Source organism: Manduca sexta, chromosome 18, assembly GCF_014839805.1.
Source record: "Manduca sexta isolate Smith_Timp_Sample1 chromosome 18, JHU_Msex_v1.0, whole genome shotgun sequence".
Taxonomy (NCBI): Eukaryota; Metazoa; Arthropoda; class Insecta; order Lepidoptera; family Sphingidae; genus Manduca; species Manduca sexta.
Genome location: NC_051132.1, coordinates 4431287 through 4450660, shown reverse-complemented (window position 1 = coordinate 4450660; position 19374 = coordinate 4431287). Strand labels below are relative to the sequence as shown.

Sequence of the window (19374 nt, the reverse complement as noted above, 5' to 3'; positions counted from 1 at the left end):
CGTTTTAGAAATGATTCCTATACGGGATCTACTTGACTAAATTATTTCAAGTTACTACTATTTGTGCAACACGGTTCACGCATGTTTTCTGCTACCTAATAGCTTGTTTCCTTCTCAATTATAAACCTTGTTATATAGACAATAAGTGTTATGTTACTGAAGAAAATAATACAGAGGTATTTCTAGTTCGCTCTATAGGAAATGCAGTAACATGTCTAAGACGACCATTAGATTACGCTATTAGACTCGGTTTAACTCAATACATCTATTTAGAGCGAAATTATCGACGTACCAATCAGGCCCTAGAGGACTACTACCACAAGTACTGGAATCAGAAACTAATGTTTGCTTTAGCCTCTGGCCGCGCATTCCCAGTAGCGGTAAAATTGACCGTTATCCCTAAACATGTTTATTCAAACAGACCTCACGAAGTGGTAAATAGGTATAATGTTATAAATATATACCTAGCCCTACTTATGTGTAGACATTGCAAAATAGACTAATATAGAAAAGTAATCAACGTATTTACTTTTCTGTCATATTATAAAGCAATGTAAAGTAAAATGCAACTAAGGCGACGTATTCTGATCAACCAACAAAGGTAAGGAAATTTCTACGACACTATATCAGACTTATGAATGTAGCAATCGAAGTGACATCAAACAGTTGGCAACTTCTTTTGAAGTAATTAATTTTCAGTGCTATCAAATACATGAATAGCCGAAGAAATAAATGCCAAATTAAGCACACGATTGATTTGATAACATTTTCATTTTGTGAGTGTAAATTATTTTCAAACTTTTTTTTATTACAAATAGACAAAACAAAAAATAATTTTCATTAAGTATAGAATACACAAAATTGAAATTCGAATTTCAACTTTCTAACCTTAATATGTGCCAATACTCTACTACCAAGATAGGAAGTACGACTGCATATCTGACGTGTGTCTGGCTAGCTGGCGCCACTTATCGTCCTCTGTTATTTTCCCCGTGCCTTAAGTGCTTGTAGCAGGCTCAGTTGTACAGCTGATCTTCGTTTGACATTTAAAAGTTTGCCCATGTGCAGATGAAATTTTTTCATATATTGTCAAATATCTGTACTGTAGGTCGCAGTATTGCTATATAACTAGTTAGCTGCAGCTATGCTATCCATAAAAAAAATATAGTTATTCCCAATAATTTTTTTTTTTTTGTAACAATTATGCTTTAGGTCATTAATATCTACTTCTTAAATTAATATTTGTAATTAAAGGTTTTTCATAATCACCTCAATATGGCAACACGACCTGATACAAAGAAGTCAAAATAAGATAGAATCTTGAGAAACACTAGATGAATAAAGAGTGTACTCTGGTTATCTCTGGAACGTGACCCGCTGAAAAAAATCAATATAATGCGTGAACCATCAGTACGGACGTCTTATCCAGTCGGGTACAAAATATTCGGTACCTACCCCACACATACTTTGGAGTAGGTACAACACCTCAAAGTGTGCCAATACTTTAAATATTTTCTTTATTTCATTTTATCTACCGTCCGTAACGTATTGGAACCGTAAGTTGCATGTATCGTTTATTTAATTTCGTAATAATAATAGGTCTTCATATTGATTATTGTAGAACCAAAACAAAATATATTTTTTATAATGGGGAAAACGTGGAAAAACAGTAATAACTAATTATGTTAATAAGTGTCGTGTATCGTAAACAATAATGGTTTGAAAATAATTGTATTACATAAATAATAATCATTCTTTTAAATGTTAAAACTGAGGTTATAAAAATACTCATAATTGCGTAGAATACTGTTTGTAGTCAATTTACGTTTTAAGGTTGATTTCTAATGTTTGTTTATGAGGTATATTTATTTCTTAACTTATAGTTAATCGTAGTTTCGTATGATTGTTTGTAATAACGGCTTTATTATTGCACATAACACTGTTTTGATTATTTTCCTTTTAATCGGGAATCGGAAAGATAGAATACGAATTGGCTTTAATTATAGACTTCAAACATATAATGACTTATAAGAAAATGTAACTACATATTGAGGTTTATATTTTTGTATTCGACACTAAGACTAGTCAATTCCTTGTGTTCTGAACCATTATAATAGACTTCACAGGTCTATCATATTATAAGACGTCCTCTAAGTCGAAGTGCAAACAGCAAGAGATACATTCCAAGGTACTATATAATAAAAGCAAAATAAATCATCAGTATGTATTAAATCCGTACATTTTTAAAGCAGATGAAAAACTTGTTACTGTATGGCCATGGTGCATTTGGTTATTCACCTTTAGGGGACGTTCAAAATATTTGTGATTGGTTTTTATTAGTAAGCGACGTGTGAAAAACAATTATATCTTGTATTTATTGATTTATTTTTGTTTTCCTCTTAGTGCTTGGTCCACAGCTTCATTTGTATGGACCTTTGCGTATGATAAACATACCTTTCTTTATGAAAACCATACGTGTTATTCTAAAATATTCCTGGAAATCCCTTATCGGATTACCGTTAACGATGCACGCGAAAAAAACACTCTCATCCATAGACACAGTTCTATACGCGCATACACATTTTATGTGCACAAAAAAGCAATAAATATATCGTAAAATAAAAGGAGGCAATAAACTCAAGTGGCGTGCTCAAGGGCATTCAAATGGTTTGTTTTGACTACTTGCGACTGAAGAGGTATTAAAAAAAGTTATCACGTCGCTACGAGTTCAAAGTAAACGCGGCTCTTACTAGTAGTTAAGTAGGATTTTAACCATAGCACCGCGAGTACTAACAGGGCCCTTATTCTGTATGATAGTGTAGCCGCGTAACGCGGCCGTGTCATGTTATCTTCGAGAAATGTGCGTGGAATGGTATTCTGTAAGAGAAATTTCTGTAGTCCTAAACATGACACGGCCGCGTTACGCGTTTACACTATCATACAGAATAAGGGCCCTGGTCCTCTCTAAACAGGTGACATTCGATTGTCGGCGATAATTAATTTAACATGAGTATGTCGACCACTGGACACAAGACTGGACACAAAATATTGAAAGAAAAAGGGCACATATTAAAAACATTCAAAGAGGATATCAAGATATTCAAGAATGAATTTACTATATATAGCCAATTCTAATACCTTATTTATTATTTATAGTTATAGATAATGGAAGTTCATAGCATAATCCGTGAGTTTGCAAAGTTAAAGATTTTTTATTTTATTGTAAAATTGCATGCCAGTATTATTCGAGAAACAAATACATCAAATATACAAAAAGGGTCGTTTAGTAGTATAGAAACACGAGAAAATATTTAAATCAGAGTTTTCTGAGAAATAATTTAAAATTCAATTTATTCCTCGACTTTACTGAGTAATTACGGTGTAGCCATTGTGCAACCTTAAATACACGCACAATTTTAGCATAAAGATTAATATCTTCGTATCATACACACAATATCATGACGTATATAAATATGTACATATTTTGTTTGCAGCAGAGACGTATTTAGTAAGTAAATTACAGGAATCACGTCCGTTTCAAGTGCGGCATTTAATGAGAAACTTGAACATATCATTCATACAACACACACTTTTAATAATATAAAGCTATATGACAAGCTATGGTATAGCTATAAGACAGGGTAATTTAATTTTTTTTTCAATTTAATAATATTGCTAACTAGTATTCCACATGGTAGAATGTCTTAATTGTATATTATTATAAAAAAATGTAATAGAAAAATGAAGTCTGCCAGCAATTTGATTACTAACCTAAGAACGATTACGATGGCTACTATTATATTTTAATAGTATTAGTAGTTTATTTAAATTTCATTACACGCATGAGTTCTTAAAAAAATGTCCTAGAATCACATTTGTAACATAAAAAAAATCCTGCCATCTAATCATAAGATGTCCAGGTTATAATTAGATGGAACAGACATAAATTTAGAAATATATTTACATAGCGTTTAAAGGATGTAATTTTGTAAAAAGTGAATCATTGGTCTCACCTAATTTGTACCTGTCTAAATACTTATATAGTGTTAAAATATTACAATCACTGGGTATAAGTCATTAATATAAACCTAATACGTTGTGTTAGGTGTTGTATACAAGACATTTAATCCTTCTCAATAGAATCTTGTTACCATATTGAATAATTTTATGGCAATACCTACCAGCCAAGACGTGGGTTATTTACTGCCAATAATTTGTTTGAAATGAATAGTGTGTGCAATTTATGTGATTTTACATTAATTATGGTTAAGTGCCATTGGTCACTTATAAATAGACAATGTAAAATAATTTATAGTATTTGAATATTCAGGTGTAGGGGTAGCATTTGTCAAAGCGATTCTGTAGTCCAGCAACGTTAATTTAAGCTTTTAAATGTGATAAAATGTAACATCACCAGTAATGGACAATTTTACTTGATTCTAGTTTAGTATCTAGCCACTACGAAACAAAAGATTCCTCTAAAGTTAAAAACTTTTTCAATGTAACTACGCGGAATGCGTTCCGATAAACATCGGTCGTTACTCTGTCACGGGCTGTGAGCTAACAGTGGTACTCCACGCGTGCAACGTTTTTCTAACCGCCCGCCTTTTTGTCGCATACCGTTTTTTCAGAACCAGTAGGGCTGCTTCAAGGCACATCGGGATATTTTGTTAGATACAGATTAAGAGGAATTTGAAGAAAATATTAAATCTCATTACACATGTAGTAATTTGTTTATACTATAATCGGGATGACTGTCAAGATGATATCAATGCTCCACGGAAAAACTGCGTGAAACAACGGCTTTGCTTGCGCTTACATTTCAGTATCCTCGGAAAACTAACAAATCCGCTCCGATTTCACAACTTTCATAACTCCTCTTGATAGATCGACAAAACTCTTCTAATCACGTGCAAATTAAAATGGAGTGTCCTATCAGATACCAAAGTTTTTAGTCATTCCAATCAGTTATATTTTATCTCTATGTATATGAGCGACTAACAAATGGATTCAGTAATAAATTAAACGTAACAATAGCACCATTCAGCAGTAATTCTGCATATAGTTTATTACTTAAACCGGAACAACCGGCTGACTTACAGGGACATATCTATGAACCGGAATTTGTGTACCCGAATGCATGGCAGCCCTTGCTAGTATAGCTTGAAGGAATTCAATAGTTATTAGTGAAGCGCCTTTGATTTATACCCGTGGATATGGATAATTTTTGTTTGGGCAATATTTTGGCGCCAGTTTTGATGTTGCCGCTAATGACTGCACTGATTAAGGAGATTCAACATAAGAAATTAAATAAATATTATTGATATTACATTTACAAAGCATACATCAACGTAATTATATTACTTAATGAGACGGTCTGTTTGAGTATACTTGTTACAATATGTACCAATTTTATGAAATGATGATGCATACTTGGTATACTGTAATATATTGAGATAATAAATTATATACATACATAACATCACGCATTTATCCCCGAAGGGGTATGCAGAGGCGCAACTAGGGCACCCACTTTTCGCCAAGTATGTTCCGTCCCATGATGTGATAGGGGGCGAGCCTATCGCCATATCGGGCACAAATTCCAGACTCCGGGCTGATACTGAGCAGAAAAACCCAAATATCACTTTGCCCGACCCGGGATTCGAACCCAGGACCTCAGAGCGCTATTGTACCGGACATGCAATACAACTACGCCACCGAGGCAGTCAAATGTAAATTATATACAATAGTAAATGTTACAAACAGCTTTATTAGGAGAAGGTGAACGTGGGCTCGTTATTTGTTTGCCAATTAATATATGTTTGGATTATATACTTACGCAAACCATACCTAGGTATTATTGAGATCATTGCAAAGAAAAACGCATCAGTTTTTAATAAATAAGAATATGGTAATGACTTAAACATTTCTATTACCATAGTAGTTTAACATTGCATACAAATTTCTTTGTATTTTGAATCAATTTCAAATACGAAAAGTGTCATACTAATCTATAGTCATTACCGTAATTACATTAAAACATGCAAGTATTGTTGATGACGGTAATTACAACACCAGCGCTTATGTCAAACAATGTCGTGTAATTTATGCCATACTAATTGCTTGTAATGAGACGCAGCGTTTCTGGCGTAGGCTGACGGGGTACGCATGTGCAGTCGTTGAATTAATTTCATTTGGGGATTCATTAACTAAAACTTATCATCAGACGAAAATATTTATAACGAATTAATTCGAATCTATTTATCAAAAATTAGTCTTTGTTTACGTGTAATAAAAAAATATTTCTTCAGCTTTGTGATTTTTAAATTTTTAATAATGTAATTACAAAGCCTATCATCAGAAACTGTGATTTTTTAGCTCAAAGTAACATAATCTTATCAATAAGAGTATTGAAATGAAATATTTTTCATGTTTCTCATTTACTTGACATTATAGCTCGTGGTAGGGACAAAAAACTGTCAATAAATCATTACCCTCCTTTGGACGCCGCGGTCAAAACATTTCCCATAGTTTCGCCGGCTGCTATATACAAAATGAAAATCGAGATGGTAATTTCAATACTATTTTTTTCATAAACCTCGCGTCCAACGGGCCATAAAACCGTAAGGCGACGTGCGCACCCGAATGTTGGCCGGCGTGTGAACCTCCCGTGAGAATGTGGTTACTGGGCCGCTAGTGTCGACAAAAATTAAAATTAAAGTCCTAAAGTTTCTTCATAAAAGTAAAAGTAACAACTAAAGTTAAAGCAAACAAAAACAATTATTGCAAAACTTTCATATAAGCTATACGAGTTGTCAACAAACTTCATTATTTCTAACCAAGTAACAGTAATTTTGACTGTTATAGTCAATGAAGAAACTACCCGCTAGAATAAGACCATATTAAAATTCATCGTTAAAATTAAAACAGAATTATTAAATCAGATCGTAAGGATATTACGAACGTTAATTTATGTCGAAAATACCGCCCCTAGGTACATTTTCAACGATTTACAAAAACATCTAAATTTAGCAGTTGTGACGTAGTCTAGTGCTGTAATAAAGCATGTGATGGATAGGTTAAAGCGTTTTATACTGGTAATCTATTGACCAAATAAACTTCTGAATTGAATGGTTCATCGGGCAATTTCAGACCGAAAGTTAAGGCGATACCTCAAGGTCCATTTTCATACATTTTGTTTCGCCTTTAATCTGGGTAACTAAACAAGTATTGGCAAGTAAAGAATTTAAATTCACGTCTAGTTAGTGATTAGTTCTCGCAGTTGAAAGAAAAATGTAAAAATAATTAATAATCATGGATATTTCTGCCTTTAAAATTTCGTCATATTAAATTTAGACTAGACGTGAATTTAAATTCTTTACTTGCCAATACTTGTTTAGTTACCCAGATTAAAAGCGAAACAAAATGTATGAAAATGGACCTTGAGGTATCGCCTTAAGGCAAGTCTGGTACTTATTGTAAAAATTCTAGTGACGGATGATATTCATGCTATCTGCATCCGATATTCTTCTTTGAGAATATAGCCTATAACTATGCGATATTAATTTACATAAATCTGCGTGCTGGTGACCAACTGCCTCGGTGGCGTAGTTGTACTACGTTACGACTGCAGTGCTGATGTCTCGGGTTCGTTTCCCTGGTCGGGCAATGTGATATTGGGTTTTCTACTCAGTATCAACTCGGAGTCTGGAATTTGAGCCCGATATGGCGATAGGCTGGCTTCCTATTACATGGGACGTAATACACATGGCGGAAAGTGGATACACCAGTTTCACCTCACCCCTTCGGAGATAAAAAGCGCGCACGCTTGTGTGTCTATAAACTTACATAAATTATACAATGAAAACTGAGGCCTTGTCTAATAATTGTATTCAAATCGTACTTTTTATGTAGTAGTCCCACTACCAAAATACTCGTTAATGCCTGTAAATAACTATTTAGTTAAAACAGTTAATACAGTCGAAAAACAATTTTACAGTCATCGAAAGAGAAATCTATAAAAAGCGCATGATTGCTTATGATTCAGATATTTTAAAAAAGTTTATTTGCTATTTTAAGGTTAACAGTTTAGTGGAGCAGTATTTATTCATACCCAGTCAAAATACTAGGTGAAATAACACTATATTTATATTTGGATTAAACATATGATCGTCGGAAGGCACACGCCAAATATTTTCTTCTGTCTGCTCAGTGTAAGCGTAATATTGTGAGCAGAACATCGATTACTTCAGCTAAAACCAGGTACGATACCAATAAATTCACATAGCATCAATCAAAATCTCTTTGGTACGGACGAATTACTTTTGATTTATAATTTCAATAAACATGTAATTTATTGTTGGTAATTTTTCATTTATAAATAACTGTTGCATTGAATACGCGCCAGATACCGGCAGAGTTTACCTGCCGAATAAACTAGTTAAATACGCTTTAGAGATTCGAAATTCACACTACGCTGGACGTTTATGATAACGTACAGTTACAATAAAACGTAAATCACCGAAACCACTTCGAATACCACTTGCGCGTAACACACGATCACAGTAAACCGTAAATCACATCAACCAGGCGATTTCAATGAAGTTGATGAGCAACAAAATCTTTGCACACGGAGTACGAAAGTTCAATGCATGAAGTCAGTGTATGAAAAAATACACTCGACACACATGTATTGTACGTACGTATTTTTCCGCACTAGGTCTTACCGTATCAAAAGCAGCCCTGAGGAGTTTATCTACCGAACCAATATTTTATTATGGAATCTTAAACGTTTTATGAGAACTGAATACGTAAACTAACATTTTTATTATTACATAATATTATTTACGTTATACACTTTTAGTTCTTGAGATGAAAACACGAGGAAACCCGCATAATAAGAAACTCTATATAAGAATTTTTAAGGGTACATGAAGTCTGCTAACCGCACTAAGCAAGCGTGTTTGTCTAAGATCTAATCTCTTTCAGTAGTTAAGGAGGTAGGTGCCCAGCAGTGGGTCGATATAATACTGGGCTAATATTATTATTAGTTATTACTTCTCAATAATAATTAACACGAAAACCTTTCAACTAATTCTTTCGATTTGGCCACTAGTGGCATCGTGTAGAGCTGCATTACCACGTTTACGTTAATATTCTTGGACCACTCAATCAGGGTTGGCGACCAAAAAACTCAATTTAGAAAAGATTCCAAACAATATTTGACATTAATTCTGCGAAACGACCGCAGCCATCCGAATCACTTGATCATTGATTTGATTCAACCGCTGTTCATTCGCTTGTCAAATTGGCAGTTATCAAGTTATTTTTTCACTGTAGGCCTACAAACAATCTTATAATCCACGATAATATTCCTTTTCTTAAAGGAGTGTACGAGGGTTTGTCTAAATCGTACGCACTCTATATGCAGTGATTTAATAATGCGTTTAAAATGTGCATACATCATGTAACTAATGAGTTAATAATTCACCGTTTATAACATCTAGAACAAAGTCGATTATACCGCAAATTATGCACGATAAAATTAATATCAAACTTTAATATCTTCAAGCAGCGATACACGGGGAGTGGAACGAACTGAGCACGAAGGTCGCGGGCTGGATTTCCCTTCCGAAGCACATACGTAGTACTCACGTAGCTTTGACTTTTGTACTTTAATTTTTAACAACATGCAGTACATATTGCGATGAACGTTTACACGTCAATTTAAGGAAAACTATATCCAATTCCGTGAACCCATGACTGTAATAGATTTCAATGGCTAGTAATTATTATAGTAACATATTCACATCTAACATACACAGCAAAAATAAAAGCACTTAACCGGATACTTATCCCTAATTAAGAAGCAAAAACAGAGCCAGTGTCACGGGCCATTATGCGGCGGCATCACAAAGTACGTCTGTCCGTCACTAAGTCGATACACTCGTATGGGACAAATCGGCCGTGCCACTAAACCGCCCGTTAAACCAGAACGATACTTCGTGGATGTGTTTTAATAATGCCGCTGTGGTGTGCCCATGTGTATTGTCTTGATAGGATAAATTAAAAAAAATAAACCCTAGTCAATTATTTCAATAATCATGTCTTTCAAATACGTCATTTCAAATTTGAGCCAGTGAGAAGGATAAAAATGTAAATTAATAAAAATAAAAACTTCAGGTTTTTTGTGTTTATAGATAATACTTTAGATCATTTGAATAAAATCCCAATGCAGTTAATGCTTGCTAATTGTGTTGCAACAAATCTTCTGCGAAACCAATAATTGCAGACGCAAAAAGTAAAAACAAAAACTATTAAAAACTAGATCAATAACATATAATTATACCACCGAAACATAACATCAGTTAATTGAAAATTATTACGGAGGATAAATTAAAGATTTGCCATTCATCATTAAAATATGTTGAATAAAAAACATAATTACCACTCCTGCATCCGGAATGATAATTATCATGCTACTGAATTATTCTTAAAATAATAACTCGGAACTAGTAGCCAGTAACATGTTAATAAATAAAAACATAACTTGGGTTTCTCCTTTTAAATACATTATTGAAAAAATCTTAGATATAAGAAAACAGGATGCGTACTTATGTGTAAGATTTCGTATTTACTTTTAAGTGTATAAAAGCTTATAAAAAATAAAGTCATTCAGTTATAACAAAAAAAAAACAATAAACATGTAACAGGTAACATAAAAACATCGCATGGTGTCCCTACTCATCTAATTTTTATGTTGGTAACCATTCGTGTCTCCACGTGTCAAGCGGATGACGTTATGTCAAAACAGATGACTGTAAACGTCAACGTCTAGTTTTTGATGTTAGTTTTTGCTTTAGACAAATAAACTTATATTAACCGTTGTTTGAGAAACATGTGTCTTATTTGCATATCATGCTGTGCTGTTTTGTAACAATTTGGCCAAGCAGTTATTTTATTTGGGCATCGTCGTTAACAATTTAATTGCATGGTTATTTTATTTTCAGAGTAAAACAAGCTAGTACAATTTTAGTACCTGTCGATGGAAACAAGCACATTTTATTGGTTTATACTATATTTTGACTATATTTACTCACCATAAGCTTCAATGTAGTCAGTCACTGACTGACTAGTGACTACAAAGACTGAGACTAAAATGGCCATGATTAACCACCTTATTACCTATCATAAATCCATTATAATAAGCATATACTGGAAAATATTATATCAAGTAAACACGAAAACAAATTACCTGATAGTAACCTCATTCCCCACAATTATGCAAAACGTACACGTACGAGAACTAGCCGTAATGACCTGCTGTCGGCTACCAAAAAAACTAAAATTAATAATACAATAATTACTACAGCTGATTGCATGCATACAAATCAAGTTATAATAATGTATGTAATTTTTTCGTTGTATATAAAAACTCTATGGCGTCTACCGTTTTCGATAGTTTTAAACGTAACGTTTTTTTTGTTTATTTTATAGGGATTTGTTGCCGGTATCCATTTCGTAATCGTTTATTGTGCTGGTTATGAACTTTTAAATGACCGCCATGTTTTATTCCGTTGGAATATCCATTGTTTTTAGAATGAAAATGTTATTTTTATGTAGTTGATGCAATGAAATTGTTTATAGATAATTCATTCAAAAGAAAAAAACAACTTCAATGTTCAATGTGTATTTAATTATTTCCTTACGACTTAAATAAACTCTAGACTTATATTGTTTACTGCATAATAAAAAGAATTTTCGAAAAATCTACTTAAAAAATCGTAACATTAAAAATACCCCAAACATTCGTATATATTAACCAAACCCACCCAAAGTTATTTTCAAATCATTCCAACATACCACACAACCCATCCCATGAACCCAATCTCGGGCTATCAATCAACACGTGAAAAAATGAAAGCAGTCAACACGTGAAATTCAATTCTGTCACGCTTTTTTCGCACAATAGCATTAGAGCCGTCTGGTGTGTTCTATTCAACAGCTATCCGCATAACAAGGTGTGCAGGGCGAAAAAACTGGACAGGACATTCAATTTGTAGTTAACACGCCGTCCGAGCCCATTGTTCCAACGTCACGTTGGTTAGAAACAGATTTCCATCGTTCCAATTTCGTCGACGAACGTTCGGATACGAACGTCTTGTGCTCGATCTTAAGTAGCGTTTATACGTCATTACAAATAATTTCACGTCTCTGTTTCCGTAGATTTAGACAATGCAATTAATGGATTCACATTTAGCCAAGTCATATTTACAGGTACTAAAATATAAATTGCAAGACATTTTCATTGATATATTAAGCGACTGCGATTTTTTCTTCTTAATTTCCGCATGACGCTTAAACCGTAAATAAATCTATAAATTACGAAGTTATTTATTAAAATGTGATTAATACGATAACCTTTAAAATGTCACCTGAGCTATTATCGAATAACTTATTTGGTACCCAAAGGCCAGCATAGGCGTTGACAGTGAATGTATAAGTGTGGTCAACTTTTTAAGCTATTTAACCAAAATATTACAAGAATACTGTAATTATGGTTACCAATACCATATACCAAGGCTTGATATATCCAGTCGTTTAAGTTAATCATATTAATTCGGTCGTATTTCGTGATTAACCACCAATTTAAAATTAAGTACGCAGCAATTAATATCAATATAATGGGTAATAACCATAAGACAAATGCTTCCGAGGTCACGTAAACTGGATACGTAATTTAATAAATCAAGTACTACAAGATACCAATTGAATTATCAACCAGGCACGGTTGTCTCTTATGTGTCACGTAGTTACCTATAGATGTAGAGCCGTAGACACGTGGTTTTATAACAAAGAAAACACAATGGTAAAGCGCTTTTACTCCTGGAAAAAGGATAGGAAAAGGTTGCCCAAAACTTTTTCACTATCGTCCTCGTGTATATAGGCCTTTAGACCGGACATAGTTGCTCTATTTAACGAGAGATTATCAATATTAGCTGTAGTTTTATAGTATTATAGCATTGTAATAGTTAAAGTAAAGAATTAATACTAGTTTTTTTTTCTTTGTATCTGTTGTTCGTCACAAATAAATGAAGATAAGCACATGGAAATACTATTAATGACACCTTAGCAATACTAAAATACAACTAAACGTATAATAAGTACATGCACTGTTCAGCGCGAGACAAAACGGACCTTTACAAATGTAGGAATACGTGCGTATCGATCCGAAGAACTCGTAACTTCATTGATTCCGAAGGCCAATCCACTTAGTCACATCAAACAATGATTAACTCGCTCAACAACCTTTCCATTACCAACTTTGTTCAACGCTTTATGTTGTCGCTACAATAAAAACTGCAATGGAATTCAAACATAAATTGCCATCACGTTTTGAATTCAATCGCGGTGGAAGACAGGGTCAGTCTGCCTCTCACAGGCCCTACGTGATGTTATTGAGGAATTAATTAAACACCCACAACGTGACATAAAAAACTCGAAGGAAGTCTCGATTCTCTTCACGTTATTTGAAGGAGTTTGACCTGGTAAACGATGTGAGGAAATTGTTCGTCTTTTGAATCTACGCTTGGAGGGTATAAAGGGCTCTTGACACATCAAAGGTTTGGAGTGATTGATCATTCGCATGCTTTTCGGCTGAGTCAACTGTCAGTGACATGCCAAAGCCAGAGAATAAAATATGACACAACAATTTAGTATCTTATTTAAATTCGTATTAACACCTTACTTACATGGAAACCAGTAGATTTACACGTCGTTTGAATGGTATAGGTAACATAATGAAAATTGTCGCATTTTTTACAAAATTACGAAATGGAATAACAGAAAAGATAAACATAACTTTTAAAAATAGAAGGCAATTAATGCGGTTTGAATTAAAAATAATTTAGTGAAAAATAAGCTAACCTTCAACCATGGCATGGTAGAATAGTTAAAACTTTCATAACGCAGGGAAATAAAGGTGCTGCAAATTAGAAATCCCATCGCGAAACAATGAAACAAATTTACCAACCTATCACGCACAAGCGTCTATCGTAGCATTTCTAGCTTCTAGTCAAAAAAGTAAGTGCGAAAGATCAATTTGTACTCATATACCTATTATTTCCACTTACCGAGAATCTGTTTAATGCGGCGAAACGCCAAAAAGTCAGGTGGTGTGCTAATGCACTGGCGTGTCTGATTTGAAATTTTTTGCTTTGCCGCCTAACGATGTCTTTGAGCTGATCGTTTTTTGGCACTTTTGCATGTTTTGTTTGCGCCTAATTGAGGTGCGGATTCGCTAAGGATGCGATTATGTTGTGATTAATACAAATGTTGTTCCCGCTCTGTTCCGCGAGCACATTTATCAAAATATTATAAAGCACTTTGTATTCCGGTTGGGGATTTTTTTCGGTCCGGTAAAAAGGACACATTCGTAAGTTCTGTTTTGGCGGTGTTTTTCCTGGTTAATTCCTATTCGTAAAAACTGACCATCAATCAAGTTGTGTATAACCGCCATAAAATCTGAAGCAAAAATTAAATTGTATAAGTTAATGAGATTGTAAACTGCAAATCTAAAGCAATCAAAACATATTATGTTGTGTTATTATTTTACGTATTTTCAATTAAAACGGTCATCTGCATATCTGCGAAATAACACCGTTTTGGAATGCATTGTAATTAAATATTTTATTATACCGTTTACTCCGATCTAGATAATTGGTCGTGACTGCGAATGGTAAAATTTGAGGCGAGATAAATACGATGAAGTTTCTAGGTGATTAATTTCACAGGTTTTTATAACAGCTATATGTTTGAGATGACTCAAATCGAAAATATTTTGTTCTATGCAAATAATAATTTGTTCAGCATTGGACTTTATGTGGCTGATGATGATGATGATACAAATAATACCAATATGCTCAAAAGACATAAGAGAAGATAGAATTACAAATTATAATTTGTTGACGCCGGACTAATAATATTTTAGTAATAAAAATATTAAGGAGGTTACTAAGGCAAAAGTGTATCGTACAAAGCACTTAAGACCACTAACATGGTGAATCAATAACATCTTTCCGAAGATTTAGCAGATAACGATCATCCGTAAAGCTATCTTTCTACGACAACTGAAGGAAAATCAATCGAAACCCATTCTCACCTCCATACTCTTTTAATGCATCATTCAATAAAATAAACGCATTACATTTTTAACATCTCCAACCGCGGAGTATTAATGTGTGGTCTTGGTAATTGTGCATTAATACAATGTTGGGCATTCCAATAAGCTGACAATGCATAGGCAGTTTGGGTTAACGACAAACATCTTCGCGTAATGGGATATTTTTATTAATTCCTGTGGTAGACCGCATGCCGGTGTGATCTGGAATCCACGTGAAGTTTTACGATGCGCAATTGTTATGCGCTGGTCAATTCGAAACGACCGGTGATTGTTTGATATAGTAATCATGAAAGTATGCTCAACGTTTCTGTATAAATAAATAAATGATGTTGGATCGATTATGTTTTAAAACCAAATTCTGTATCTTTACGCTCCTCTACCAGGCTCCTTTTGCAAGGTGATATAATATATAATAGTCATATTATAAATTATTAATCTGAAAACCAAACTTGTCGCCAATTATATTCGACATTCCAACCAATTTTGGCTAAAACGCGGCTATGAAACCACAAACCATAAACACAAACGAGCTAATTTCAAAAAATAATTACAACTAACGTAATTTTGAACCATAGAAAATTGTAAGATAACGTACCGGATGTAGATAGAGTCATTGTTGCCGCCGCTTCATATCCGCTCTCATATCGCGCGAATGGAAAATTATTTCTAGCTGATTTAAAAACTAGATTATATTTGATTAAGTTTTTTATTTAGGATTATAGGGGTAAACACTATACTTTTTATTAACCTTCAGATTAGTTGTGTATAGTCGTTGATATTGACTGTTTAAATCTCGAACCATTAGATTACGACTAAAGGTTAGAATATAACAAAAACTGCCACAAACAAGATAAGCAATTAATTCAGCCAGCAAATCATAATTTATGATTCACTTGCAATTTACTTTCTACTCAATAAATCGAGACGGGACATAAACGCTAAGCTACATAAAAACCTAATGAAATTATGTTAAGCGAGTAATTGCTCACAGAGCACTTGTAATTTTCTGCGCTATGTTAGTACACACTGTTTTTCTTCATTATAAAAATACATTTTGCTGGCATATATGATTGTTAACTCGTTAAAATGTAACGATTCCTGGGTGTATTTTTTATTGTGCTTTTTATGAGGGACATGTTACATTTTAGCGCTGCGGGCGCTTTATTGCAGTATCATAGACTCGAATAATGTTTTAGTGCCTGATAAAGAGAAGTAGAAAACGCCACGTTCTTATCTATACAGTACCATTATAAGGCCAAATTTACTTCTAATCTTTTTATACAAATTAAATCAATTCCTTCAAAGTGACCCTCCGTGACCGCGATAGGTTTGTTTTCTTTCGTTCGAAATTCAAACGTATATGCCATTAGTTGATAAACAAGTTTGACGCAATCGTTTCACCAAAAACCCATTTTTATTTTAATCGCACCAATTTGCCACTTTAGCAGAAATCTCTCAACGGCGTAATGACCGTGACTAATAGTAAATCGTTCGCTTGTTCCAGATGGTCAGTCAAATCACCTCAACCTCTTCAACTCGAGGCCACAGCCGAAAGAAAATCCAGAACGGCTTTCACGAACCACCAGATCTTTGAGCTGGAGAAAGATTTCTTTACCAGAAGTACTTGTCGCCGGCGGACAGGGGACGAAATAGCCAGCTCTTTGGGCTTATCCAATGCTCAAGTAATCACATGGTTCCAAAACAGACGAGCAAAACTAAAGCGAGATATGGAGGAGTTGAAGAAAGATGTGGAGGAAAGTAGGTCCTATCGGCTCATAAGAGCTTCTTAGAAAACGTGACCAGATTTAGGGTATTCCTAAAGAAGAAAGCCATGAGCATAGGAGCGAGTGAGGAGGCGGCGACGAACCTTGTGGTGAACGCTTCGAAATGAAACGAGATGTCGCGTGCGGCCGGCGCGTTCGACCGACGCGCGCTCGATTATTGAATCGTATCGATTTGACGGACTGAAATATCGATTGACTCGAATAAATGAACTTTTTGTGCAACTTAAATTTTCTAATAGTGACTTTAGATGTTTTCTTCACTAATAATAGTAATTCAAGAATAATTACGTATTATGTAAATAATAAAAACCTATAGATCTGACAGCGTAGTTTGTTAATGTACAAAACTTTTAATGAAGAAGCTTCGTTCGAAATAAATGTGATAGTTGGTTTTATTTAAGTACTTAACATTTTATAGAGATATTCCTAAATTATTTATTGTGGGTTGGGTATGATGACTGGACTATAGACAACGGTAATAACTTTTTAAAAGCATAATTATTTACTTCTGATGTAAGTTGTTACTATATTAGGTATTAATTCTTTGCTTATTTATAAGAATATAATTAACCTTTAAAATTGGGTCATAGACAATCGATAAAAGCTGTAATAAGATCATTATCTATGATCCTTCATTTTCTTGTGCAATACAACTATGGTTTCTACAGCCAGTCATCTTATCCAAATAAGTTATTTTGTACATATAAATGTATGTATAGTTAGAATAGAGGAACATTCTTAAAATATCATTAGCGAGGTAGTTTATCTTAACAAAGTTTAGAAATTCGAAGTGTATAGAGCGTAACTTAATTTTTAATTAGTAAATAATTACTAATTACAAATAAGTTCGTGGAGAATGTCCATGCATTGCAATAGAATGTGGATGAAACAAGCCATTTCTAATATTATATGAATATATTTGTGAAACCGTATGTGTAAATGCAAGTTCTTTTATTACTGCAGAAATAATGAATTTTATACACATAACCTTATCAGTTGGCTCGTAATTAAAATTTATTAGAAAACTATGACATTTTACTACCTACGTGTAGTTAAAACTGTTACAGTAATATAACTTATGTTTTAAACAACAAATAAACAGAAACATGTACCTAAAGACAGCGTTATCGCACACATAATTTTTACAATCAATAGTTCTTAACTTGTTTTTTAACAAAAAGTATTTATTATTGTACCTGAGTCAATATCACCTTTTCATAAAGTCATAATTTGTTTAAAAACTAAAAAAAAAAATAACAAACAACTACTATTTTATAAAGAGAATATAATATAAATAATTCAATACAATCATTTTATGCAATATATGACAGGTTATAATGAATAAAATATAAACATTACTTTTGTATTAACACACAATTTGAAATTGATAATGGCGTTAATCTATGGTGATATTGACTATGGGGACTCTTGTTCCTAATATAGTTACATTCAGAATCTTTTATACGTCAGCTCAGTGGAGTACTTTGGGAAATAATGTGAATATTACTTAGTGTAAATAAACGATTATGTGTTCTATATGCTCATTTTTATTAAATCCCTTCTCCTATACATATAGTTTCATAGTTCATATATAAATAGTTTGAAGTTTATTATGAACTGCATATTGGGTACAAATCCATAAACAAATATGCTGTTACCAAATCGTTTTAATTGTGAACTCCTTTACTCGCACTTAGACCGTAAAAGATCGGGCCATTGTGCATGACGCACGTACTAAGTAAAGAGCAAGAACACCTAACTCAGAACAGAAGCGCAGGATATTCTTGGTTCCTCCACAGTCTTTTCGGAGTGACCCTGCAAATCGAGAATTTCTGCCCGTTGTGCGGCTACGCCTTCGCATTCTAAAAAGTCAGCCGCAACCTTTTTGCCTAGAAGGATGCAGAGTATACGGTGTTGTAGTCTAACTTAGCTTTAAAAATCTCTGATTGGCGAGACGAACAAGAAGGTTGCCTGATGGTGAGCGAAACAAAACCCCATAAACAGTAAACATGCTGGCACAGCAGTTTCAATGAGACCGGCTTAATTATTTAGGCATAAGGTGCAGTGAGTTTAATTTGCTGTACACATATATAAAAATAATAGCAACACTAACCCCTGCTTAGATTTAACCGCTCTCTAAAACTCCCTTATCTCTGCACGGATTTAATATGCACTCGTCATTCTGAGACACACCTAGTAATTACTACTGCTACAATTTTCTGCAAGCCAGGATTTAACAGGCTTACAGATTACATACTACTTTACAGAACAGACGACGTAGGCTACACAGAATCTGTATAAACTATTTCAAGTTAAAATTTTAGAAACATGACATTCTAGTAAGTACCTCAGGGTATATCATCAAACATGAACATTTATTAGTAGATAGGATATCTAGAAACCCAGTTT

The 19374-nt window shown here is 33.7% G+C and overlaps 1 protein-coding gene across 1 annotated transcript in view; it reads left to right on the top strand.

Annotated features, from left to right (window-relative positions):
* Positions 1–17321, top strand: part of LOC115442852 (homeobox protein BarH-like 1b) — a 73417-nt gene extending 56096 nt beyond the window's left edge. Inside the window, 5 exon segments of the mRNA XM_030168044.2 lie at positions 16686–16730; positions 16733–16780; positions 16783–16823; positions 16825–16939; positions 16942–17321. Coding sequence (XP_030023904.2) covers positions 16686–16730; positions 16733–16780; positions 16783–16823; positions 16825–16939; positions 16942–17072 — 380 coding nt within the window. The 3' untranslated portion in view covers positions 17073–17321.
* Positions 17322–19374: the final 2053 nt, after the last annotated feature.